Source organism: Ascaphus truei, chromosome 1 (assembly GCF_040206685.1).
Source record: "Ascaphus truei isolate aAscTru1 chromosome 1, aAscTru1.hap1, whole genome shotgun sequence".
Lineage (NCBI taxonomy): Eukaryota > Metazoa > Chordata > Amphibia > Anura > Ascaphidae > Ascaphus > Ascaphus truei.
This window is the reverse complement of record NC_134483.1, coordinates 544,659,151-544,685,926: the sequence shown is the minus strand read 5'-3', so window position 1 is coordinate 544,685,926 and position 26,776 is coordinate 544,659,151. Positions and strand designations below refer to the sequence as shown.

Sequence of the window (26,776 nt, the reverse complement as noted above, 5' to 3'; positions counted from 1 at the left end):
CGGGCGTCATGTGAAATGATTCCGAAGTACAACACATAGGCTCCCTAAAACCTCAAAACATCCCAGCAAAACCTGTTATTAGATGCACTGTGTGTGTGTAATATATTAATTTGTGTTATAAGAAACAAACCAACAATAAATATAGTTCCTAAATATTAATTAAATAAGATGTTACGAGAGACCCCAGTGGGACTTTATTTAATGAATGTCCTACTTAATACAGATCTGTAAATAATATTTAAATACAATTCCTCATATTCTCTACATTCAACCAATGTTCTATGTAGCGAAAACTGCAGCGTCCATCCGTTCTTATTTGTGTCCTGAAGAGAAAGGCTTAAGTAGTTGAAAGTTAGCTCATAAACGCTTCATTTCATGTTACATAGTTACATGATTACATAGTTGCATGGTTACATAGTTGTATGGTTACATAGTTGCATGGTTATATAGTTGCATGGTTATATAGTTGCATGGTTACCTAGTTGCTTGGTTACATAGTTGCTTGGTTCCATAGTTGCATGGCTACATGGTTCCATAGTTGCATGGTTCCATAGTTGCTTGGTTACATAGTTGCACGGTTACATAGTTGCATGGCTACATGGTTCCATAGTTGCATGGTTCCATAGTTGCTTGGTTACATAGTTGCATGGCTACATGGTTCCATAGTTGCATGGCTACATACTGCACCGACACACTTTATTCGAGCAAATACCCGGTATGTACCTGGCAGATACCTGGAATGCGCCGCTCCTCACCTCTGACAAGCCCCGTTGCATTTGCCTTCCCAGCCTGGGTTCATGCCTGGCTGAAGGGCGGCTGATCTGTTAAATGATAATGATTAGGATTTAATAGGCTGCAATGCTTCGCGTGTCTACCAGATGGCATAAATTCATGAATTGTAATGCAGTATATATATATATGTACTGTGCAGTATTGCAGCCAGCGGGAATAAAATGCTTCAATCCCTGCCGGAAAATACCTCAATGCACTCGGGCAGAAAACAGTCACAAACCTCAATACACCCGGGTATACCCGAATTCGTGGGACTAGCCGAGCTCGAATAAAGTGTGTCGCCAGTGTAGTTGCACGGTGTGACGGTAGCTTTGAGACAGGCTATTAATAATACACACCAAATATCACTGGGTTGAACTGGACGAGGCTTAGATATGATAAAATTTAATTTATTCCTTGAAAAAGGTGAACACACGAGATTATACAAATAACAGACAAAATATGGACACTCACTTAAGATGGAAATGATGAAATAGTCAGAAATCATGACTAGCAATTCATACAGCAATCTTGAAAATCACCAAGACACGAAAGACAATAGCCATAGGCTGAGCCTGGTTCTTATACAATTATTTCCCATTGAACACAACCTAAACCCAGCTCCTCTCATAAATCAGTGGTGAGGTTGACAGTTTTCCTCAGAGTAAAACTCCTCCCACCCAAGGACGTTTAAAAACTGCTTTTCCTATCTAAATAACTTCATAACTTCAGTTCAGTAGTACTTACTGGCACGCGAGACATATTAATACATTCCGGCACGCATGACGCTCCCAATAAGACTAAATACTACCGTGTAATATTAAAATTCAGAGAGATATTAATATCTGTCTCTTAGTACCGGCTAGACATCATGTGTCTGTAATCCTTATGTGCGAATCAGTCCCACGAATACACATATGTAGCTTTTAGCACGTTCAGCCGAGGACATCTCATAATATCCTTATATTTAATAAGGTTACATCAATCCCTGCGCGGGGGGCTCTCTCTGCATCTCCCTGAGCCGCTCTTACATCAATCCCTGCACGGGGGGCTCTCTCTGCGTCTCCCTGAGCCGCTCTTACATCAATCCCTGCGCGGGGGGCTCTCTCTGCGTCTCCCTGAGCCGCTCTTACATCAATCTCTGCGCGGGGGGCTCACTCTGCATCTGCCTGAGCCGCTCTTACATCAATCCCTGCGCGGGGGGCTCTCACTGCGTCTCCCTGAGCCGCTCTTACATCAATCCCTGTGCGGGGGGCTCTCTCTGCGTCTCCCTGAGCCGCGCTTACATCAATCCCTGCGCGGGGGGCTCTCGTGGAGAAGCGGTCTCTCTCACTGCGTCTCCCTGAGCCGCTCTTACATCAATCCCTGCGCGGGGGGCTCTCAGGGAGAAGCGGTCTCTCTCTCTGCGTCTCCCTGCACGGGGGGCTCTCGGGGAGAAGCGGTCTCTCTCTGTGTCTCCCTGCGCGGGCGGCTCTCGGGGAGAAGCGGTCTCTCTCTGCGTCTCCCTGCACGGGGGGCTCTCGGGGAGAAGCGGTCTCTCTCTGCGTCTCCCTGCGCGGGGGGCTCTCGGGGAGAAGCGGTCTCTCTCTGCGTCTCCCTGCGCGGGGGGCTCTCGGGGAGAAGCGGTCTCTCTCTGCGTCTCCCTGCGCGGGGGGCTCTCGGGGAGAAGCAGTCTCTCTCTGCGTCTCCCTGCGCGGGGGGCTCTCGGGGAGAAGCGGTCTCTCTCTCTGCGTCTCCCTGCGCGGGGGGCTCTCGGGGAGAAGCGGTCTCCCTGCGCGGGGGCTCTTGGGGAGAAGCGGTCTCTCTCTGCGTCTCCCTGCACGGGGGGCTCTCAGGGAGAAGCGGTCTCTCTCTGCGTCTCCCTGCGCGGGGGGCTCTCGAAAAGAAGCGATCTCTCTCTCTGCGTCTCCCTGCACGGGGGGCTCTCAGGGAGAAGTGGTTTCTCTCTGCGTCTCCCTGCGCGGGGGGCTCTCGGGGAGAAGCGGTCTCTCTGTGTCTCCCTGCGCGGGCGGCTCTCGGGGAGAAGCGGTCTCTCTCTGCGTCTCCCTGCGCGGGGGGCTCTCGGGGAGAAGCGGTCTCTCTCTCTGCGTCTCCCTGCACGGGGGGCTCTCGGGGAGAAGCGGTCTCTCTCTGTGTCTCCCTGCGCGGGCGGCTCTCGGGGAGAAGCGGTCTCTCTCTGCGTCTCCCTGCACGGGGGGCTCTCGGGGAGAAGCGGTCTCTCTCTGCGTCTCCCTGCGCGGGGGGCTCTCGGGGAGAAGCGGTCTCTCTCTGCGTCTCCCTGCGCGGGGTCTCTCAGGGAGAAGCGGTCTCTCTCTGCGTCTCCCTGCGCGGGGGGCTCTCTTGGAGAAGCGGTCTCTCTCTGCGTCTCCCTGCGCGGGGGGCTCTCAGGGAGAAGCGGTTTCTCTCTGCGTCTCCCTGCGCGGGGGGCTCTCGGGGAGAAGCGGTCTCTCTCTGCGTCTCCCTGCACGGGGGGCTCTCGGGGAGAAGCGGTCTCTCTCTGCGTCTCCCTGCGCGGGGGTCTCTCGGGGAGAAGCAGTCTCTCTCTGCGTCTCCCTGCGCGGGGGGCTCTCGGGGAGAAGCGGTCTCTCTCTGCGTCTCCCTGCGTGGGGGGCTCTCAGGGAGAAGCGGTTTCTCTCTGCGTCTCCCTGCGCGGGGGGCTCTCGGGGAGAAGTGGTCTTTCTCTGCGTCTCCCTGCGCGGGGGGCTCTCGGGGAGAAGCGGTCTCTCTCTGCGTCTCCCTGCGCGGGGGGCTCTCGGGGAGAAGCGGTCTCTCTGCGTCTCCCTGCGCGGGGGGCTCTCGGGGAGAAGCAGTCTCTCTCTGTGTCTCCCTGCGCGGGGGTCTCTTGGGGAGAAGCGGTCTCTCTCTCTGCGTCTCCCTGCGCGGGGGGCTCTCGGGGAGAAGCGGTCTCTCTCTGCGTCTCCTGCGCGGGGGGCTCTCGGGGAGAAGCGATCTTTCTCTGCGTCTCCCTGCACGGGGGGGGCTCTCGGGGAGAAGCGGTCTCTCTCTGCGTCTCCCTGTGCGGGGGGCTCTCGGGGAGAAGCGGTCTCTCTCACTGCGTCTCCCTGCGTGGGGGGCTCTCGGGGAGAAGCGGTCTCTCTCTGTGTCTCCCTGTGCGGGGGGCTCTCGGAGAGAAGCGGTCTCTCTGCGTCTCCCTGCACGGGGGGCTCACTTGGAGAAGCGGTCTCTCTCTACGTCTCCCTGCACGGGGGGCTCTCGGGGATAAGCGGTCTCTCTCTGCGTCTCCCTGCACGGGGGGCTCTCGGAGAGAAGCGGTCTCTCTGCGTCTCCCTGCGTGGGGGGCTCTCTTGGAGAAGCGGTCTCTCTCTGCGTCTCCCTGCGCAGGCGGCTCTCGGGGAGAAGCGGTCTCTCTCTGCGTCTCCATGCGAGGGCGGCTCTCAGGGAGAAGCGGTCTCTCTCTGCGTCTCCCTGCGCGGGCGGCTCTCGGGGAGAAGGGGTTTCTCTCTGCGTCTTCCTGCGCGGGCGGCTCTCGGGGAGAAGCGGTCTCTCTCTGCGTCTCCCTGCGCGGGCGGCTCTCAGGGAGAAGCGGTCTCTCTCTGCGTCTCCTTGCGCGGGCGGCTCTCAGGGAGAAGCGGTCTCTCTCTGCGTCTCCCTGCGCGGGCGGCTGTCAGGGAGAAGGGGTTTCTCTCTGCGTCTCCCTGCGGGGGGGGGCTCTCCGGGAGAAGCGGTCTCTCTCTGCGTCTCCCTGCGCGGGGGGCTCTCAGGAAGAAGCGGTCTCTCTCTTCATCTCCCTGCGGGGGTGGCTCCCGGGGAAAAGCTGTCTCTCTCTGCGTCTCCCTGCGGGGGGGGGGCTCTCAGGGAGAAGCGGTCTCTCTCTTCGTCTCCCTGCGCGGGCGGCTCTCAGGGAGAAGCGGTCTCTCTCTGCGTCTCCCTGCGTGGGGGGCTCTCTTGGAGAAGCGATCTCTCTCTGCGTCTCCTTGCGCAGGCGGCTCTCGGGGAGAAGCGGTCTCTCTCTGCGTCTCCATGCGCGGGCGGCTCTCGGGGAGAAGCGGTCTCTCTCTGCGTCTCCCTGCGCGGGCGGCTCTCGGGGAGAAGGGGTTTCTCTCTGCGTCTTCCTGCGCGGGCGGCTCTCGGGGAGAAGCGGTCTCTCTCTGCGTCTCCCTGCGCGGGCGGCTCTCAGGGAGAAGCGGTCTCTCTCTGCGTCTCCTTGCGCGGGCGGCTCTCGGAGAAGCGGTCTCTCTCTGCGTCTCCCTGCGCGGGCGGCTGTCAGGGAGAAGGGGTTTCTCTCTGCGTCTCCCTGCGGGGGGGGGGGGGCTCTCCGGGAGAAGCGGTCTCTCTCTGCGTCTCCCTGCGCGGGGGGCTCTCAGGAAGAAGCGGTCTCTCTCTTCATCTCCCTGCGGGGGTGGCTCCCGGGGAAAAGCTGTCTCTCTCTGCGTCTCCCTGCGGGGGGGGCTCTCAGGGAGAAGCGGTCTCTCTCTTCGTCTCCCTGCACGGGCGGCTCTCAGGGAGAAGCGGTCTCTCTCTGCGTCTCCCTGCGTGGGGGGCTCTCTTGGAGAAGCGGTCTCTTTCTGCGTCTCCTTGCGCAGGCGGCTCTCGGGGAGAAGCGGTCTCTCTCTGCGTCTCCATGAGCGGGCGGCTCTCAGGGAGAAGCGGTCTCTCTCTGCGTCTCCCTGCGCGGGCGGCTCTCGGGGAGAAGGGGTTTCTCTCTGCGTCTTCCTGCGCGGGCGGCTCTCGGGGAGAAGCGGTCTCTCTCTGCGTCTCCCTGCGCGGGCGGCTCTCAGGGAGAAGCGGTCTCTCTCTGCGTCTCCTTGCGCGGGCGGCTCTCAGGGAGAAGCGGTCTCTCTCTGCGTCTCCCTGCGCGGGCGGCTGTCAGGGAGAAGGGGTTTCTCTCTGCGTCTCCCTGCGGGAGGGGGGGCTCTCCGGGAGAAGCGGTCTCTCTCTGTGTCTCCCTGCGCGGGGGGCTCTCGGGGAGAAGCGGTCTCTCTCTCTGTGTCTCCCTGCGCGGGGGTCTCTTGGGGAGAAGCGGTCTCTCTCTCTGCGTCTCCCTGCGCGGGGGGCTCTCGGGGAGAAGCGGTCTCTCTCTGCGTCTCCTGCGCGGGGGGCTCTCGGGGAGAAGCGATCTTTCTCTGCGTCTCCCTGCACGGGGGGGGCTCTCGGGGAGAAGCGGTCTCTCTCTGCGTCTCCCTGTGCGGGGGGCTCTCGGGGAGAAGCGGTCTCTCTCACTGCGTCTCCCTGCGTGGGGGGCTCTCGGGGAGAAGCGGTCTCTCTCTGTGTCTCCCTGTGCGGGGGGCTCTCGGAGAGAAGCGGTCTCTCTGCGTCTCCCTGCACGGGGGGCTCACTTGGAGAAGCGGTCTCTCTCTACGTCTCCCTGCACGGGGGGCTCTCGGGGATAAGCGGTCTCTCTCTGCGTCTCCCTGCACGGGGGGCTCTCGGAGAGAAGCGGTCTCTCTGCGTCTCCCTGCGTGGGGGGCTCTCTTGGAGAAGCGGTCTCTCTCTGCGTCTCCCTGCGCAGGCGGCTCTCGGGGAGAAGCGGTCTCTCTCTGCGTCTCCATGCGAGGGCGGCTCTCAGGGAGAAGCGGTCTCTCTCTGCGTCTCCCTGCGCGGGCGGCTCTCGGGGAGAAGGGGTTTCTCTCTGCGTCTTCCTGCGCGGGCGGCTCTCGGGGAGAAGCGGTCTCTCTCTGCGTCTCCCTGCGCGGGCGGCTCTCAGGGAGAAGCGGTCTCTCTCTGCGTCTCCTTGCGCGGGCGGCTCTCAGGGAGAAGCGGTCTCTCTCTGCGTCTCCCTGCGCGGGCGGCTGTCAGGGAGAAGGGGTTTCTCTCTGCGTCTCCCTGCGGGGGGGGGCTCTCCGGGAGAAGCGGTCTCTCTCTGCGTCTCCCTGCGCGGGGGGCTCTCAGGAAGAAGCGGTCTCTCTCTTCATCTCCCTGCGGGGGTGGCTCCCGGGGAAAAGCTGTCTCTCTCTGCGTCTCCCTGCGGGGGGGGGGCTCTCAGGGAGAAGCGGTCTCTCTCTTCGTCTCCCTGCGCGGGCGGCTCTCAGGGAGAAGCGGTCTCTCTCTGCGTCTCCCTGCGTGGGGGGCTCTCTTGGAGAAGCGATCTCTCTCTGCGTCTCCTTGCGCAGGCGGCTCTCGGGGAGAAGCGGTCTCTCTCTGCGTCTCCATGCGCGGGCGGCTCTCGGGGAGAAGCGGTCTCTCTCTGCGTCTCCCTGCGCGGGCGGCTCTCGGGGAGAAGGGGTTTCTCTCTGCGTCTTCCTGCGCGGGCGGCTCTCGGGGAGAAGCGGTCTCTCTCTGCGTCTCCCTGCGCGGGCGGCTCTCAGGGAGAAGCGGTCTCTCTCTGCGTCTCCTTGCGCGGGCGGCTCTCGGAGAAGCGGTCTCTCTCTGCGTCTCCCTGCGCGGGCGGCTGTCAGGGAGAAGGGGTTTCTCTCTGCGTCTCCCTGCGGGGGGGGGGGGCTCTCCGGGAGAAGCGGTCTCTCTCTGCGTCTCCCTGCGCGGGGGGCTCTCAGGAAGAAGCGGTCTCTCTCTTCATCTCCCTGCGGGGGTGGCTCCCGGGGAAAAGCTGTCTCTCTCTGCGTCTCCCTGCGGGGGGGGCTCTCAGGGAGAAGCGGTCTCTCTCTTCGTCTCCCTGCACGGGCGGCTCTCAGGGAGAAGCGGTCTCTCTCTGCGTCTCCCTGCGTGGGGGGCTCTCTTGGAGAAGCGGTCTCTTTCTGCGTCTCCTTGCGCAGGCGGCTCTCGGGGAGAAGCGGTCTCTCTCTGCGTCTCCATGAGCGGGCGGCTCTCAGGGAGAAGCGGTCTCTCTCTGCGTCTCCCTGCGCGGGCGGCTCTCGGGGAGAAGGGGTTTCTCTCTGCGTCTTCCTGCGCGGGCGGCTCTCGGGGAGAAGCGGTCTCTCTCTGCGTCTCCCTGCGCGGGCGGCTCTCAGGGAGAAGCGGTCTCTCTCTGCGTCTCCTTGCGCGGGCGGCTCTCAGGGAGAAGCGGTCTCTCTCTGCGTCTCCCTGCGCGGGCGGCTGTCAGGGAGAAGGGGTTTCTCTCTGCGTCTCCCTGCGGGAGGGGGGGCTCTCCGGGAGAAGCGGTCTCTCTCTGTGTCTCCCTGCGCGGGGGGCTCTCAGGAAGAAGCGGTCTCTCTCTTCATCTCCCTGCGGGGGTGGCTCCCGGGGAAAATCTGTCTCTCTCTGCGTCTCCCTGCGGGGGGGGCTCTCAGGGAGAAGCGGACTCTCTCTTCGTCTCCCTGCGGGGGTGGCTCCCGGGGAAAAGCTGTCTCTCTCTGCGTCTCCCTGCGGGGGGGGCTCTCAGGGAGAAGCGGTCTCTCTCTGCGTCTCCCTGCGCAGGCGGCTCTCGGGGAGAAGGGGTTTCTCTCTGCGTCTTCCTGCGGGGGGGCTCTCGGGGAGAAGCGGTCTCTCTGCGTCTCCGTGCATGGGGGGCTCTCTTGGAGAAGCGGTCTCTCTCTGCGTCTCCCTGCACGTGGGGCTCTCTTGTAGAAGCGGTCTCTCTCTGCGTCTCCCTGCGCGGGGGGGTCTCCGGCGCTGAACTCCATTAATTTCAGCTCCTGTGACCCCCTGCTTCCGGAGATATACACCTCCATAGTGTCCTGTTTTAATCCTCCCGGTCACAAAAAGGACTATTTTCGGGGCCACGTTATTCCGGCGTATTAGTCCGCGGCACAGAAAGCAGTAACGCAGGCCACGTCTGCATGTGTGTTACACCCAGTCTCTGGGACACAGGGACACAATGTGTGAGAGCAGATTACCCCTTACTTATTGCAAGGACCACATTCACTAAGCTCCGTTAAGTACCGGCAAACACAGCGACCTGACCTATAAAAGGGACCGGCCGCGGTTTTCCCTGAGGTAATGGCTTATCCGCTACGGTAATCACATGCAAAGTGCTGTCTGTATTTTATTTAGTTGGCATTGCCTCCATATCCCCTCTTCCCTCCTCACTCTTCTCTCTGCTCCTCTCTTCCCTCCTCACTCTTCTCTCTGCTCCTCTCTTCCCCACGCTCCGCTCCAGGCTGGGGGGCGTCGGGTAGGACTTACATATAACGCCCACGTCATTTCCTGGCGTTGCCTGTAACGGAGCTTCGTGAACACTGCATATGGTGTAACGGACGTTAACATTCATGTAGATCAGGGGGTGGCCAACTCCAGTCCTCACGGGCCACCGGCAGGCCGTGGTGTGGAGGATAGGAGTCAGACTGATAAGAGTCAATCAGTGGCTCGATGACTGAGCCACTGATTGAGCCACCTGTGAGGGATATCCTCAACACAAATGACCTGTCTGTGGCCCGTGAGCACTGGAGTTAGCCACCCCTGATGTAGGTGGTCGTCACGTTGAGAAGGCTATTGAAGCTTGGTGAATTGAGCCCTAAAGCCATGACTTCAATGTTTCAGTAAGAAATCGGCACAAGGATGGCTCTAAGTTTGTCTATTGGACACCAGGATAAGGACTTCTAAGCCCGTGAGACACACGATAACACGTTGGCGTGTGATTTGCCGTGCTGTATTTCTGTGTGTTGTGGTCCGTGAGATAAAATCTCTTTATCATTGACCCGACTCTCTTCCTCTTGACCTTGCAGGAGATGTCGGTGGCTGTGATCACCCCGTGCTGCCACTTTTTCCACGGGGACTGCCTGCGCAAATGGCTTTACGTCCAGGATACTTGCCCTCTGTGTCACCAGCAGGTCACGCCACCTGCCTCTAAAAGCTGTGGAGGTGGGGAGAGGGGAGAGGAGGAGGAGGACTACAACGAAGAGAGTGAAGAGGCGGCAGCAGCTGATCCAGAGGAGATGGGAGGGGATGCAGACGATGAAGACAAAGAGGGCAACGTAGAGGAAGAGCAGAGCAGAGAAAAATGTCATGCGAGGGAAAGAGGCAACGTAGAGGACAAAAGGGGAGCGGATGCAAAGGAGGAGAGGGGAAAGGAAGCAGAGGAGGAGAGGGGAAAGGAAGCAGAGGAGGAGAGGGGAAAGGAAGCAGAGGAGGAGAGGGGAAAGGAAGCAGAGGAGGAGAGGGGAAAGGAAGCAGAGGATGCAAAGGAGGAGAGGGGAAAGGAAGCAGTGGATGCAAAGGAGGAGAGGGGAAAGGAAGCAGTGGATGCAAGAGAGGAGAGGAGAAAGGAAGCAGTGGATGCAAGGGAGGAGAGGAGAAAGGAAGCTGTGGATGCAAGGGAGGAGAGGAGAAAGGAAGCAGAGGAGGAGAGGAGAAAGGAAGCAGGTGATGCAGAGGAGGAGAGGGGAAAGGAAGCAGGTGATGCAGAGGAGGAGAGGGGAAAGGAAGCAGAGGAGGAGAGGAGAAAGGAAGCAGAGGAGGATATGGGAAAGGAAGCAGGTAACATAAAGGAGGGGAGGGGAAAGGAAGCAGGTAACACAAAGGAGGGGAGGGGAAAGGAAGCAGAGGAGGAGAGGGGAAAGGAAGCAGGTAACACAAAGGAGGAGACGGGACAGGAAGCAGAGGAGGAGACTGGAAAGGAAGCAGAGGAGGAGAGGGGAAAGGAAGCAGGTAACACAAAGGAGGAGAGGAGAAAGGAAGCAGAGGAGGAGACTGGAAAGGAAGCAGAGGAGGAGAGGGGAAAGGAAGCAGGTAACACAAAGGAGGAGAGGAGAAAGGAAGCAGGTGAGATAGAGGGCCAAAGAGGATCGGAAGTGCGGGATACAGAAGATGACAAGAAGAGAGGGGGAGGGGGAAATGGACAAGGAATAGTCAAGGACAGTGAGCGGGGGGCGAACGTGGGGGATGCAGATGAGGATAGAGAAGGTAAGACGACTCCCACGCAAATAAGACACGTGACTGACCACAGAGAAATCTCTGATACAGTGACATCAGATGCCGCGGAGACGCGAGAGGTGTCCAGCGCAGGAGAGATTGGGGACAAGAGAGTGCGTGCTCAGGAGAGAGCAGAATAAAGTGCCGTACCAGGGGAGACGAGACTGCTGAGAATATACAGCGCTCTGTAAGTGACTGCTAGAGCAGGAAGTGCTGCAGAGGCCGGGGGACGAGAGAGAGACGACTGCTGAACCATGAGTGATTATCAGCTGCTAAGTGAAAAGAGACTGCTAGGTAAAAAATGGAGGGGACTGCTGTCAGCTTTTGAAGATGAAGAAGGGCAAGAGACATCAGATAGGAACAATATATGTACTAGGGAGACGGAGTCAAGAAGACGCTGCTCAGGTACTGTGTTGAACAATAGACAGCTAGGGTAGGAGAGCGGAAACTTCTAAAACAGAAGTGTGCGAAATGCAAGGCAGGGTAGCGGCAGCCCGCGGGGTAACGGCAGCCCGCGGGGTAACGGCAGCCCGCGGGGTAGCGGCAGCCCGCAAGGTAACGGCAGCCCGCAGGGTAACGGCAGCCCGCAGGGTAGCGGCAGCCCGCAGAGTAACGGCAGCCCGCAGGGTAACGGCAGCCCGCAGGGTAGCGGCAGCCCGCAGGGTAGCGGCAGCCCGCAGGGTAGCGGCAGCCCGCAGGGTAACGGCAGCCCGCAGGGTAGCGGCAGCCCGCAGGGTAACGGCAGCCCGCAGGGTAACGGCAGCCCGCAGGGTAGCGGCAGCCCGCAGGGTAACGGCAGCCCGCAGTCAGGAGAAGGTATCCATCTCATGGAACAGAGTGACTGAAGCTGCAGAGATTTCTGAAGACGGGTCAGCTCCCAGGACTTCCAGTACCTTGCAGCTTTATCAAGTAATACATCTCTAGGTTGTCTCAGAGAGAGAGCCCATGGGTGGCAATCGTGAAGAATAAGACTACATAGAGACCATCTCAGCAACCTGTGTCTAGTGATGGATGAGAAGCCATAAAATCAAGCTCAGAGGACAGGTCAGAGATTGTTAGCGCGTCGCTTGCAGCTGAGCAATAAATCGGGGACCTCTGACCCGTGTAAAGGGTACAGCTGCTAGCTCGCTTTACCCAACCCCGAGAGGGCCTGGGAATCTAGGGTGGACAAGTGGCCTTAATGTGAGTGACAACGGAGACTGGAGCAAGGGCTTCGCGTACTCGCCACTTGCCTTTCTATTCTCATCCCGCGACCTTGTTTTCTTATACCCTGCTGCCTTTTCCTCCTAATAATATGCAAAACAAATAAACATTACATAAAGCCTCCAGACAAACAGCGGTGTGCGCTATGTTCCGTCATACAGGCAGCCAACGTGCCTCAGAGAGGTCCTCCGCCCAGCAGAGGTCCCCCGCCCAGCGGAGAGGTCCCCCGCCCAGCAGAGAGGTCCCCTGCCCAGTGGAGAGGTCCTCCCCCCAGCAGAGAGGTCCTCCCCCCAGCAGAGAGGTCCCCCGCCCAGCAGAGAGATGCTTTAGTGCCAGGAAGAGCCCGCAGTGATAGTTTGTTTAGTTACTTGTTAAGCTCATAGTCCTGCACTGATTTTGGAAGGAGATACTGATATCATGTTTAGTTGGATAGTAAATCATTGTAATACTGCAAAAAGGAATCAGTATTGTTGGAACAGGAATCGGAAATCTTGTAATAAGTATGTATGTATGTCTTTATTTATACTGTATAGCACTTTACAAGAGAGCGCATACAGTACAGGGAATTATAGTACAATAAGGGTAACGAGTAAGATCAGACAATAGGAAAGGAAATCCCCCCCCCGGAGAGCTTACAGTAGAAGTACATAAAGACACTTGATCTGTCGCAGACACAAGCACAGATTTCTTTTTTGCTCCTGAACATACAGTAAGTGCAGCGTTCAGAGCTGGGTACATAGCCTGGTGTGAGTAATACATGTCACACTAGTAGTTTCACCAGATAGTCACAAGGTGGCAATGTTGCACCACAAACATTTAGTAGGTGACTAAATTCTCCACAGGGCCTAGACTCCGTTCTAAAACAACCTGGAACAAATCCACGCTTCTCCTGGGCCAGTACTTCTACCGGGACTCCGGACAGGACATGAATGCAATGTTAGGCAGGTACTGCTCTGTTCTAGGAAGGACTTTTGATTTATGACATCTGTATTTATAGTATTAGATCAATTGGCATCGGATGTGATAAGAGGTATCCCTGCAAGTCAAAGGGCAAAATAATGGAATCCTATACTAATGTAACCCAGAGCTCCTCAATGGCCTCCCACTTGCTGTCAGCTTAATGCCTGCGCTGCTGCAGGGCTCAGCACAGCCGAGCTTTACTGTGTAACGGGGCGCGTGTTGCACTTGGTTCCCTCACACAATCTAGTTGGGGACGGGGAGGAAGCCGAGAAGTAGACGGAGGAAGCTGAGAAGTAGACTTGACTTCTGCATGTGGACCAGAGCTCAGCACTTGGGTAACCTGTATACAAACCATAGGCAGCACTCCGGTTGTTATGAACTCCTGTTGTGGTCCTGACCTCTTGCACAAGGCAGAAGGTTAAAGCAGCAATCCCCACTGGGAATTTCATTTTCTAATGATGGTTTTACATAATTGGAACCAGGGTCCTCTGATTATGAACCTCACAGTTTGCAGCGCCGGGGACCGCCTTGGTTCCCAAGATAATTACCGGTGCTCCCCCCTGGGTAAACAATATGGCCTCCGAATCCCACTGGATCTGCAGACCAATAGGAAGCCACACTGATTCTTGTTGGTCGGCATCGGTGGCCAGGTTGGGTTCTCCATGACGAGCACCGCCGCTGAAAGGGGTAATTATCTGAAGAACCGACCCTGAAAGGGGTAATTATCTGAAGAACCGACCCTGAAATGGGTAATTATCTGAAGAACCGACGCTGAAAGTGGTGAGATTCCGCACCGGAGGGGAACCTGCGCCAGCCACGTCAAACAATTCATGGACATGTTTGTCGAGATTGCGGCTGTAAAAGCACGTGGAACTCATCTCCTACTTCCCGCACCATCTTAGGTTATACCCGAGTCATAAGGAGGGGAGGTTTGTACTGCACCGCGCAAATGTACAGCGGCGGCCCACTCCAGTCCTCGAGGGCCACCTACAGGTCCGGTTTTCAGGATATCCCTGCTTCAGCAGAGGTGGTGCAGTCTTCGACTGAGCCACCTGCGCTGAAGCAGGGATATTCTGAAAACCTGACCTGTTGGTGGCTGTTGAGGACGAGTTGGCCGGCCCTGTTTTGCAGGAAGTATCTCGGTGCATTGCATGCATTGGCAACATGTGGCCGATCCTATCAGGGAGACGGGAGATAATCGTTTCATTTACTTGCAATGGACAGAGGACACGTTTCTGAAGATGGCGCAATGACCTATTTGTCAGCGACGTATCACAATATCTCCCCGCCACACGCAGCGTTAAACACACTGCGTCCAAGCACATGGAAGAGCAAGGGTTAACGGTTGGCTGGTGAACTACATTGAGACACATTCCGGGATGGAAAGGGTTATATTACGTTATTGAAAACCCGGATCAATGAGTCGCACGCGCTGAAATGCATTCAGTGGGGGGATCGCCACGTGAGAGCCAAATAAGTGTTCAAGAGCCGAGGGGAAGCGTATTCTCTTTCCCCCCTGGTTTTTGCAGGAGAAATGTAAATGAAATGGTGACATGAACACGCCTGCACGCGATGAGTTTATTATCGAGCTTCTGCAAGGTGAGCTCAGTCAAATCATATGGATAGAAAAGGTCTGTGTCCTGCCCCACAACCATGATGCATGAATATGTCCTAATCGGAAAATATGAGGTGCCACGTGTCCAGTATTGAACATGTCCTGTATTTGGACACTGTCCAGTAAAAAATTAGAGGTAATACTGGACATGGTATACTGGTATTACCTCTCTGGACATGTATGGGTCCAGTATTACCTCTCTTGACATAGTGACATGACCGGCTTGGGGGGGGGGGAGAGGGTGCCGTGGAATTTCCACGACCTGGGAAAGTAGGGCTGTTGCTATGGGCCTGGGCAGTTTCCTCCATCCTGATTGGCTGCTGCTGCTGGGTATTGCAGCAAATCAGGAGGAGGTGTCAGGAGCCTGAGGGTGGGGCCAAGGAGAGGAGGAAACAGCCAGCATGGAGATGTGTGTCTCTTGAGCGCGTTGCACCTTTTCACCACTGTGTTCAGTATTTTTGAAAAAAACGTTCGGCCGCCCTAATCAGAATCTGTAGAAGACAACAAGGAAGTGGGCGCTGTGGATTGTTAATCAGACAATGTATTACATGTCACACATTCTCCAACACTTCGGCATCCGGAATTGTGGAGAATGTTTTCTTCTTTGGATCCACTTACCACACGGATAGCAGCAAGACAACCTCTTGGGTCTGAAACCCTGGTATATATGTACCTTACCCTTTCACCATTGAACTCTTAAATGAGGGCTCCTGTATAGGATTGTTGAAACTTCTTTGCTGTGACCAAATTGCCTTTCAAGGAGACGGAAGTAGGTTATGGAAGTGACGTCAGTGATGGCAGATGAGGCCGTCGGCCCGCCCGCCCGCGCGAAGAGCGCAGAAGCGGCCCTCACCAACACTTACCTCCCAGTTACTGCATGCTGACAGTCGTCCGCGGCAATCACCAGAAGCGCTGAGCGCGTCCATCTATGCCAACGCATGCGCGTAGACCAGCGTCTCTGTCTGGCAGCGCATGTGCAGAAATCGTAAGTTCCGTGAACACGTTCACAGCTAGAGCCGTCCCCCTCAACGCGTGTGCCTAACCACAGCCAGTGCATGTGCAGTAGCCGTCGACGCGCATGCGCAGTAACCAGTGGCTCAGTGCACATGCACAGGTGCAACATTTGTGGAGAATTCACAGACACACACACAGAGACACACACAGATACACAAACACACACGAGGAATTCACAGTATAAATATAGAAGTGCAAATAGCTAAAACGGGATGTGTGCCGAGCATGCACGTTCTTATTCAAACTTCATTGCGTGTTGTTACGGAAATTGTAGTATGGAGAAAAGAAGATGGAGCACAGCAAAAATAAAGGGCTGGAGGCAGGTATAAAAATAAAACTATTTAATAGGCATTTTGGTCAAAAAAACACAAAACGGGTCCTCTGCCGGGTTTCTCTCCGGGAAGGAGCGTTATCAAAGAGTTGTGTTTTTAATTTAAAAAAAATCACCATCACAAATAAAATTTCTGTGACAAAACAGTGACAAAAGACAAAGAAGTTTCACTTAAAGTGCTCGTGCTCGGCACACACACACACACACACACACACACACACACACACACACACACACACACACACACACACACACACACACACACACACACACACACACACACACACACACACACACACTTTGTTTCTAATGGGAATCTGCGGCACTTTTATCCGAGTACGGCTGCGGAGAGCAGCTTTGCACGTACTGTACGGCTGCGGAGAGCAGCTTTGCACATGCTGTACGGCTGCGGAGAGCAGCTTTGCACATGCTGCACGGCTGCGGAGAGCAGCTTTGCACATACTGTACGGCTGCGGAGAGCAGCTTTGCACATACTGCACGGCTGCGGAGAGCAGCTTTGCACATACTGTACGGCTGCGGAGAGCAGCTTTGCACATACTGTACGGCTGCGGAGAGCAGCTTTGCACATACTGTACGGCTGCGGAGAGCAGCTTTGCACGTACTGTACGGCTGCGGAGAGCAGCTTTGCACATACTGTACGGCTGCGGAGAGCAGCTTTGCACATACTGTACGGCTGCGGAGAGCAGCTTTGCACGTACTGTACGGCTGCGGAGAGCAGCTTTGCACATACTGTACGGCTGCGGAGAGCAGCTCTGCACATACTGCACGGCTGCGGAGAGCAGCTTTGCACATACTGTACGGCTGCGGAGAGCAGCTTTGCACATACTGCACGGCTGCAGAGAGCAGCTTTGCACATTCTGTACGGCTGCGGAGAGCAGCTTTGCACATACTGTACGGCTGCGGAGAGCAGCTTTGCACATACTGCACGGCTGCGGAGAGCAGCTTTGCACATACTGTACGGCTGCGGAGAGCAGCTTTGCACATACTGTACGGCTGCGGAGAGCAGCTTTGCACATACTGTACGGCTGCGGAGAGCAGCTTTGCACGTACTGTACGGCTGCGGAGAGCAGCTTTGCACATACTGTACGGCTGCGGAGAGCAGCTTTGCACATACTGTACGGCTGCGGAGAGCAGCTTTGCACATACTGTACGGCTGCGGAGAGCAGCTTTGCACATTCTGTACGGCTGCGGAGAGCAGCTTTGCACATACTGTACGGCTGCGGAGAGCAGCTTTGCACATACTGCACGGCTGCGGAGAGCAGCTTTGCACATACTGTACGGCTGCGGAGAGCAGCTTTGCACATACTGCGCGGCTGCGGAGAGCAGCTTTGCACATACTGTGCGGCTGCGGAGAGCAGCTTTGCACATACTGTACGGCTGCGGAGAGCAGCTTTGCACATACTGTGCGGCTGCGGAGAGCAGCTTTGCACATACTGTACGGCTGCGGAGAGCAGCTTTGCACATACTGCACGGCTGCGGAGAGCAGCTTTGCACATTCTGTACGGCTGCGGAGAGCAGCTTTGCACTTGCTGTACGGCTGCGGAGAGCAGCTTTGCACATTCTGTACGGCTGCGGAGAGCAGCTTTGCACATACTGCACGGCTGCGGAGAGCAGCTTTGCACATACTGCACGGCTGCGGAGAGCAGCTTTGCACATACTGTACGGCTGCGGAGAGCAGCTTTGCACGTACTGTACGGCTGCGGAGAGCAGCTTTGCACGTACTGTACGGCTGCGGGAGAGCAGCTTTGCACGTACTGTACGGCTGCGGGAGAGCAGCTTTGCACGTATTGTACGGCTGCGGAGAGCAGCTTTGCACGTACTGTACGGCTGCGGAGAGCAGCTTTGCACATTCTGTACGGCTGCAGAGAGCAGCTTTGCACATACTGTACGGCTGCGGAGAGCAGCTTTGCACATACTGCACGGCTGCGGAGAGCAGCTTTGCACATACTGTACGGCTGCAGAGAGCAGCTTTGCACATACTGCACGGCTGCGGAGAGCAGCTTTGCACATTCTGTACGGCTGCAGAGAGCAGCTTTGCACATACTGTACGGCTGCGGAGAGCAGCTTTGCACATACTGTACGGCTGCGGAGAGCAGCTTTGCACATACTGTACGGCTGCGGAGAGCAGCTTTGCACATACTGCGCGGCTGCGGAGAGCAGCTTTGCACATACTGCACGGCTGCGGAGAGCAGCTTTGCACATTCTGTACGGCTGCGGAGAGCAGCTTTGCACATACTGTACGGCTGCGGAGAGCAGCTTTGCACGTACTGCGCGGCTGCGGAGAGCAGCTTTGCACATACTGCACGGCTGCGGAGAGCAGCTTTGCACATTCTGTACGGCTGCAGAGAGCAGCTTTGCACATACTGTGCGGCTGCGGAGAGCAGCTTTGCACGTACTGTGCGGCTGCGGAGAGCAGCTTTGCACATACTGTACGGCTGCGGAGAGCAGCTTTGCACGTACTGTACGGCTGCGGAGAGCAGCTTTGCACATACTGTGCGGCTGCGGAGAGCAGCTTTGCACATACTGTACGGCTGCGGAGAGCAGCTTTGCACATACTGTACGGCTGCGGAGAGCAGCTTTGCACGTACTGTACGGCTGCAGAGAGCAGCTTTGCACATACTGTACGGCTGCGGAGAGCAGCTTTGCACATGCTGTACGGCTGCGGAGAGCAGCCTTGCACATACTGCACGGCTGCGGAGAGCAGCTTTGCACATACTGTACGGCTGCAGAGAGCAGCTTTGCACATACTGCACGGCTGCGGAGAGCAGCTTTGCACATTCTGTACGGCTGCAGAGAGCAGCTTTGCACATACTGCACGGCTGCGGAGAGCAGCTTTGCACGTACTGTACGGCTGCGGAGAGCAGCTTTGCACGTACTGTACGGCTGCGGAGAGCAGCTTTGCACATACTGTACGGCTGCGGAGAGCAGCTTTGCACATACTGTACGGCTGCGGAGAGCAGCTTTGCACATACTGTACGGCTGCGGAGAGCAGCTTTGCACATACTGTACGGCTGCGGAGAGCAGCTTTGCACATACTGTACGGCTGCGGAGAGCAGCTTTGCACATACTGTACGGCTGCGGAGAGCAGCTTTGCACATACTGCACGGCTGCGGAGAGCAGCTTTGCACATACTGTACGGCTGCGGAGAGCAGCTTTGCACATACTGCACGGCTGCGGAGAGCAGCTTTGCACATACTGCACGGCTGCGGAGAGCAGCTTTGCACATACTGCACGGCTGCGGAGAGCAGCTTTGCACATACTGTACGGCTGCGGAGAGCAGCTTTGCACATACTGCACGGCTGCGGAGAGCAGCTTTGCACATACTGTACGGCTGCGGAGAGCAGCTTTGCACATACTGCACGGCTGCGGAGAGCAGCTTTGCACATTCTGTACGGCTGCGGAGAGCAGCTTTGCACATACTGTACGGCTGCGGAAAGCAGCTTTGCACATACTGCACGGCTGCGGAGAGCAGCTTTGCACATACTGTACGGCTGCGGAGAGCAGCTTTGCACGTACTGCACGGCTGCGGAGAGCAGCTTTGCACATACTGTGCGGCTGCGGAGAGCAGCTTTGCACGTACTGTACGGCTGCGGAGAGCAGCTTTGCACATACTGCACGGCTGCGGAGAGCAGCTTTGCACATTCTGTACGGCTGCGGAGAGCAGCTTTGCACTTGCTGTACGGCTGCGGAGAGCAGCTTTGCACATTCTGTACGGCTGCGGAGAGCAGCTTTGCACATACTGCACGGCTGCGGAGAGCAGCTTTGCACATACTGCACGGCTGCGGAGAGCAGCTTTGCACATACTGTACGGCTGCGGAGAGCAGTTTTGCACGTACTGTACGGCTGCGGAGAGCAGCTTTGCACGTACTGTACGGCTGCGGGAGAGCAGCTTTGCACGTACTGTACGGCTGCGGAGAGCAGCTTTGCACATACTGTACGGCTGCGGGAGAGCAGCTTTGCACGTATTGTACGGCTGCGGAGAGCAGCTTTGCACGTACTGTACGGCTGCGGAGAGCAGCTTTGCACATTCTGTACGGCTGCAGAGAGCAGCTTTGCACATACTGTACGGCTGCGGAGAGCAGCTTTGCACATACTGCACGGCTGCGGAGAGCAGCTTTGCACATACTGTACGGCTGCAGAGAGCAGCTTTGCACATACTGCACGGCTGCGGAGAGCAGCTTTGCACATACTGTACGGCTGCGGAGAGCAGCTTTGCACATACTGCGCGGCTGCGGAGAGCAGCTTTGCACATACTGCACGGCTGCGGAGAGCAGCTTTGCACATTCTGTACGGCTGCGGAGAGCAGCTTTGCACATACTGTACGGCTGCGGAGAGCAGCTTTGCACATACTGTACGGCTGCGGAGAGCAGCTTTGCACATACTGCACGGCTGCGGAGAGCAGCTTTGCACATACTGCACGGCTGCGGAGAGCAGCTTTGCACATTCTGTACGGCTGCAGAGAGCAGCTTTGCACATACTGTGCGGCTGCGGAGAGCAGCTTTGCACGTACTGTGCGGCTGCGGAGAGCAGCTTTGCACATACTGTACGGCTGCGGAGAGCAGCTTTGCACGTACTGTACGGCTGCGGAGAGCAGCTTTGCACATACTGTGCGGCTGCGGAGAGCAGCTTTGCACATACTGCACGGCTGCGGAGAGCAGCTTTGCACGTACTGTACGGCTGCGGAGAGCAGCTTTGCACATACTGTACGGCTGCGGAGAGCAGCTTTGCACATACTGTACGGCTGCGGAGAGCAGCTTTGCACATACTGTACGGCTGCGGAGAGCAGCTTTGCACATACTGTACGGCTGCGGAGAGCAGCTTTGCACATACTGTACGGCTGCGGAGAGCAGCTTTGCACATGCTGTACGGCTGCGGAGAGCAGCTTTGCACGTACTGCACGGCTGCGGAGAGCAGCTTTGCACATACCGTACGGCTGCGGAGAGCAGCTTTGCACGTACTGTACGGCTGCGGAGAGCAGCTTTGCACATACCGTACGGCTGCGGAGAGCAGCTTTGCACATACTGCACGGCTGCGGAGAGCAGCTTTGCACATACTGCACGGCTGCGGAGAGCAGCTTTGCACATACTGCACGGCTGCGGAGAGCAGCTTTGCACATACTGTACGGCTGCGGAGAGCAGCTTTGCACATACTGTACGGCTGCGGAGAGCAGCTTTGCACGTACTGTACGGCTGCGGAGAGCAGCTTTGCACGTACTGTACGGCTGCGGAGAGCAGCTTTGCACATACTGCACGGCTGCGGAGAGCAGCTTTGCACATACTGTGCGGCTGCGGAGAGCAGCTTTGCACATACTGTACGGCGCTGGTGGTATTACACAGGAAGAGTGAGGCCTGCTGAGGATTCTTCTGCCAGAAACATAAGGGGATGGATGTCCTATATGATGTGTGGAAGTGGCTCATCCACCAGCTTGTCTGTGCCAAGTTAATTTTTCACCTCCAAGATAACAAACACAAAGCCGGACCCCATGGTGTTGCGCCCTTGTGAGTATTTGTTGACACAGTAGGAACAAAAGAAGCCAAGTTGCCTACGGCTTCCACCATTAGGTGGCACCACAGTTCCATGCTTGGGAATCACCTGTATAATGTACAATGTTCCGATCCGTTCTGTGCTCTCGTGGTATTACCCAGAATCCTAATGATTCCACACGATAAGCGAGTGGATTAAGCTTGGTGGAGATGTGGAAGGCATGTCTGCGCACTCAGGAGATCTGTATAATCACGTGTGCTGGAAATGATGCGTAACACTGTTACTCATTGATTGATCCGCGCACGTGACGCCGATGTCACGTTGCCGTCACTCCGCCTTGTCCCTTGGCTTCAGGTCGCCGGTTGCTACACAGCACCATCACAGCCGTGCCCACTATGGGCAGCCATGACGGACTTCAAGTACTTGTAGCGGCACTGTGCGCCTTCGCCGCTACTGTATGCACGGCCTAAGGGTCAAACTAAAGGGCACGGCCAGGGAGACTGACCGCGAGGAATGTGACCTTTTCTGGTGATATTTACCTACGGCAGCAAAAAAGGAAACTTTATTCTAGCCATGGGGGGCTCAACTGCAGTCCTCACGCACCCCTCCCCCAGCAGGTCAGGTTTTCAGGATATCCCTGCTTCAGCATAGGTGGCTCAATCAGGCTCAGTCAAAGACTGAGTCTCTGATTGAGCCACCTGTGCTGAAGCAGGGACTGACGTAGCCACCTGTGCTGAAGCCGGAATATCTTGGAAACCTGACTTGTGGGGGAGGATTGAGGGCTGTTCTACAAGTTGCCACGCACCTCTTCTTCAGGGTCCCCCACGCTGGCATGTTCATTGCATTTCAGCGGCACTACTGTACGTTATGGTAAAACGACTCGGGGGGAATCACTAAGTGTCTGATAGTCATTAGAAATGATTAACACTGGGGTAATAAGCTGCAATGTATTAAGAAGATTGGTACCTTTTACTTCAGTCAGTGAGCAGTGTATTATTCTCTCTTAGCTCCCGGGTCACACACTGATCCGGGCCACATACAGTACAGTACAAGCTGCCCCTGTGAGTGCCACGCTCCTCATGCATTATTTACTTTCTGTGCCTCACCATCCAGCGGGTGACACCTGTTTGTAGGTCCTATTGACGGACAGGCTTAGCCTGGCTGTCTGGAGGCTGGAGATGCAGAGATGAATACTGCATGTCACATTGTCCTAGACCTATCATCGGGATCTGTGTCAAGAGCGGTTCTGGGTTGCGATACCTTTTATGGGACCAAAATGGTACCACTAATATACCCTCTTCCTGGGCCAGTACAGCTACTAGAACTGTAACACTACTGGTCTGCCAATGAATTCTTCCTCTGGTCTCTTCTAACTGTTCTGCTGGAAACTTTAAACCAGAAGTGGCCAACGCCATCCCTCAAGGGCCACCAATGTGTCAGGTATTGGAGATATCCCTGCTTCAGCACAGGTGGCTCCATCAGTGTTCTTCGACTGAGCCACTGATGGAGCCACTTGTGCTGAAGCAGGGATATCCTTAAACCATGACCTGTTGGTGGCCCTTGAGGACTGGAGTTGGCCACTTCTGCAGTAGACGTATTATAACGTCATTAAGCCCCTCCCGTTATTGAAACGATGTATTACAAAACCGGGGGTCTCGCCACATAACGGTCAGTGGTCAACCAGCTTAATTGATAAAATGGCTGTATTCCCCAGCATGCAAAGGGAAATGATATCGATCTGTCCATCTTATCGATCCGATCTACTCTTATTGATCTTATCTCTGGCAGCAAAGATCCCAATGGATCCTGGAAAAGCAGCGACGAATAGTGGCTTATTGGCCCACGGGCTTCCTTTGCTTCGGACTTATCACGTGCTCAGACTGGTTTAAACTGGCACTACCCATAATAATAAATAAAACCTACATGTGTTAAACAATGGAGCCATGCTTTTGTGTACTATATGTCAGGAAGGGATAAGCAATATGGTTACTGTCAAAATTGGCTTTCTAAAACAAATCCCCTTTTTGGTAAAAAATAAATAAAAATAAAATGGTGGAACTTTGTACCCCCGAGTGCCACCAGACTCTGACTGATAACTGCAGATATTTGGGGGTGTTGGCTGATGTTTTATACATAGCTTATGTGCCTAGTCACAGTTTTCACATTGTTGTTTATTTACAAAATACCTGTAACATATTCCTGGGAACATTTCACATGTGGGACCAAAACTAAGGGGTAATTCATCAAAGTGCAGCAGAGCACTACCGTCAGGGCGTTTTCACGCCCAATAGCCACCATGACACCTAAATGCAGTGTATCTCCGCCAAAGGTGCCGCCAACCACCAGGGAATATGTGGGGTGCGGTCTAAAGACAAAGCGCCTGCAATCCGACTCTCTCCTCTCTTAGCTCAGGAGAGAAGAGAGAGAAGAGGCAGAAAGTGCCCGCTAAGCATCTGAAGCTGTTGGTGGGAGGAAAGAGGGGTGAAGTGAGGGCTTTGTGTGGGGGAGGGAAGTGAAGGCTTTGTGGGGAGAGAGGGGAAGGGGGGAAGTGATAGCTTTGAGAGGAAAGGGATGAGATCTTTGAGTGGGGAGGGGGAGGCAAGTGAAGGCGTTGTGTGGAGAGTGGGGGAAGTAAGAGCATAGTGTGGGGAGGGGGTGAGAGCTTTGTGTGGTGAAAGAGTTTAAAAGGGGGAGAGAGTGGTGTGTGTGTAATACAGTAAGTGGTGTGTGTGGAAAGGGGTTGCCTTTGGTGTGTGGGTGGAGGGCAGTGAGTGGTTTGTGTATGTGTGGGGTGATGGGGAAGGTGAGGTGGGCTTTGTGTGGATTATGAGAGAACGGGGGGGTGAATGTGGCGGGTGTTGCACTAAAGGGCGAGTATGTTGTGTGAGGATGGTTGGACACTGTACGAATGATGTGGGTGTGTGCGTGTGAGAAGGAGGGTGAGTGGTGTGACCGAGAGGGAGATGGGTGAGACCTGATGGACAGGGTTGCTCCGAGATTTCAGTCTCCTGCTCAATAAAAGTTGAGACCCCCAGATTTAATGGATAACTCCCCAGTGCTTGGTTCGTCAGCTTCATTTATTTCCCCTCTGTTGGGCACTCGATACCAGGCAGAGCAACAGCCGATCCGTCACCCCTCGAAATGGGCCAATGTTTCGCCGACATTTGAATTTTCCGCAAAATGTGACGTTCATGCCTCAGCCGTGGACACCCATGGCTTGGTTTTTAAAAAGTGACATTCGCCGGCCTTCGTTCACGTGTGTGCCGCACCGCCGGCCACCAACCACGGACTCCATTCCTTTGCCAATGTTGTGGCACTCGATTCGCCCAGAGGTTGAGAGAGCACTAAAATGGCCATGCAAAGTATATTTAAATGAGTTTAAGCAGCACACCTCCCGGGTATCTCCGGTGTGCTCCTGTGTGCGCACACGTGATCCTCCACGTGTTGTTTGAGGGGACATACAGTAGTATAACAGGACTCGTTCCCTCCCCACACATTTGCAGGCGGATTTAATGAGGGTCGTAGGGGAAATAATTGAGGTTTCACGGGCACGCCGTCACCTTTTTTCTTTTGCTGGCGCAGATCCGTGCGTGAATCAAATGTTGTTCAAAACGCGGTAAAGAATTTGCGGCGCGACTTTTAACACATTTGCCCATCTCCTGTCGCCGCTCTCAGAGGCCCGGGCAATACACACTCCTCGAGACCAAAGGGCTGAGAACAGCACGACTACCAAACTGATAATAAAACCACACCCTAACTTATCAAATACAAGCGGTGTCACCAGGAGTAAAAGGACAGCTCTAACAAAAAGAGAGAGAAAGAGGCAAATCTATCAGACAAGATTCACCGAAACATGCAATAAAAACCAAACACTGGGTGGCACTCAAACACTTATCTTGTAACGCGAGTAGTAAGTAAATGTGAATGTGAATACAAATTAAAAACTACAGATATAATATATAAGGTGAAAAACAGTGAAGTATAAGCAAAACAAATCTTGCTACTACCCATAAGAAGCTTGTTTCCTAAGCGTGGCAGACAATTTTCTCAAACAGTGGGGGAGCCAGACAGGTGCCATGAAATAAAGAAAAATAACACAGTGCAATTTTGACAATAAAGGTGATAAAATTAAGTGATCTGTAGTTATTCTACTCACAAGTGGAGCAGAATAATAGGCAAAATCCCACACAGTGGTAAGTTCTTCCAGGGGTAGTACACAGGAACCTTCAGGAGCTGAAACAGAAGAGGAGAGCCAATAGTGCAGACTATAAACCAATTTATCAGCACATAAGTAAAGTGGAGGCTTACATGGAATCAGCATAAATCGGGCGTTTGGATTAACAGGGCAACACAGTCTGTAGTTCGTCGCGACCTCACTGCAGCTGCTCCCTGCGTCCGCGGCCTCGATCGACGTCACTTCCCCTTTCCCGGGTTGGACGTCCCCACTGACACGCACGCTGCTTCCGGGTTCCCTCTCTCCTCTACGGATCCTCAGACGGTCCAAAACTCAACGCGTTTCGCTGCGCTTGATTGGCAGCTTCATCAGGACTGTGTTGCCGTCTACCCAAATGTGCACTGCACGAGTGCCCCGTTATGGAGTTTCGGTGAATCTTGTCTGATGGGTCGTGGATCTTTTTATTTCACACTTCTTGCGTGTCCAAACTGCAGAAACAGCATTTTTTTTTTGTTCGGCTGCTTTAGTTTCGGTCTCTGATATAATACTACTCTACCTGCAATAATTTAGGCTGCAGATCAATCGGCGAAGATCCTGCTTCCCAGATAGGGTGACCATATTTGTCCTGGCAAAAAATGGATACAAATGTTGCTTGTTCGGGGCTTGCCGATCACGCATGCGCACGTGTGGCTGGCAAACTTCGATCGTGCAGGCGTGGCCAGTGAGATAGAAAACCGGGGCAGCACCCCAAAAATGTCAGGAAGAGGTCTAAAAACCGGGATGTCTGGTCACCCAATATGGCGGCCTATATCAAAAGAGGAAGTGGTGTGGCTTCCTAAATAGTTGCAATAGCAACCCAATGAAACGGAATACATTAAAACCTATTACAAAGTGCATAAGGGTTGGGGGGGGGGATGCAGTAAGTATTATCTAATACTGCACAACTCATTTATTTAAAAAAAACACATAGGATCTTGAATGTAATGTGGTTTTAAATGGTAGTACACATGAAAAACAGACTTGTGCTTCAGATAGTGTACACCGTTGTTGTTTGAAGTCCGCAAAGGATAACAGCCAAGTCTCCAGTTCTCCAGGACTGATCTATCCCTGCAACAGCAGACCACATCGTTTAAATAATGCAAACAAAAATAAAAACAATAGATATAAAAAATAACACAAATGGCTGAAATTTGGGAAGATCAGAATATTGCTTAAAGTCCTATCGCAAACTGGGTGATTAAAGGGAACAAATAAACCTCACCTATGTTAGAAACCAGTCTTTAATGCCTTGAATATTATGAATACAAAGTGTACACATTTGCCATAGCCCGGTTGATGCTCTTAAAGCTCAATACTATTGTATGTGTATTAGTCTAACCAAGTTGATGAGAGGAAATGTATCCATGCCCTATGTTCTATTAAGGACAAGTGAATCCTAAAAACTGGACTGGGTCATCCTATTCTGGTGCCCGGGGTCCAGTTGATACCAGAGACGCTT

The 26,776-nt window shown here is 54.9% G+C and overlaps 1 protein-coding gene across 4 annotated transcripts in view; it reads left to right on the top strand.

Annotated features, from left to right (window-relative positions):
- LOC142467841 (RING finger protein 145-like) overlaps nt 1-11,810 on the top strand; it is a 98,407-nt gene extending 86,597 nt beyond the window's left edge. For 3 of the 4 annotated variants that reach the window (XM_075573763.1, XM_075573744.1, XM_075573752.1), the window contains exon 11: nt 9,291-11,810. In XM_075573763.1, the coding sequence (XP_075429878.1) occupies nt 9,291-10,616 (1,326 nt within the window). In that variant the 3' untranslated portion in view covers nt 10,617-11,810. The remainder of the gene's footprint in view (nt 1-9,290) is intronic. The other variant, XR_012788511.1, reaches the window with a different exon arrangement.
- Nucleotides 11,811-26,776: the final 14,966 nt, after the last annotated feature.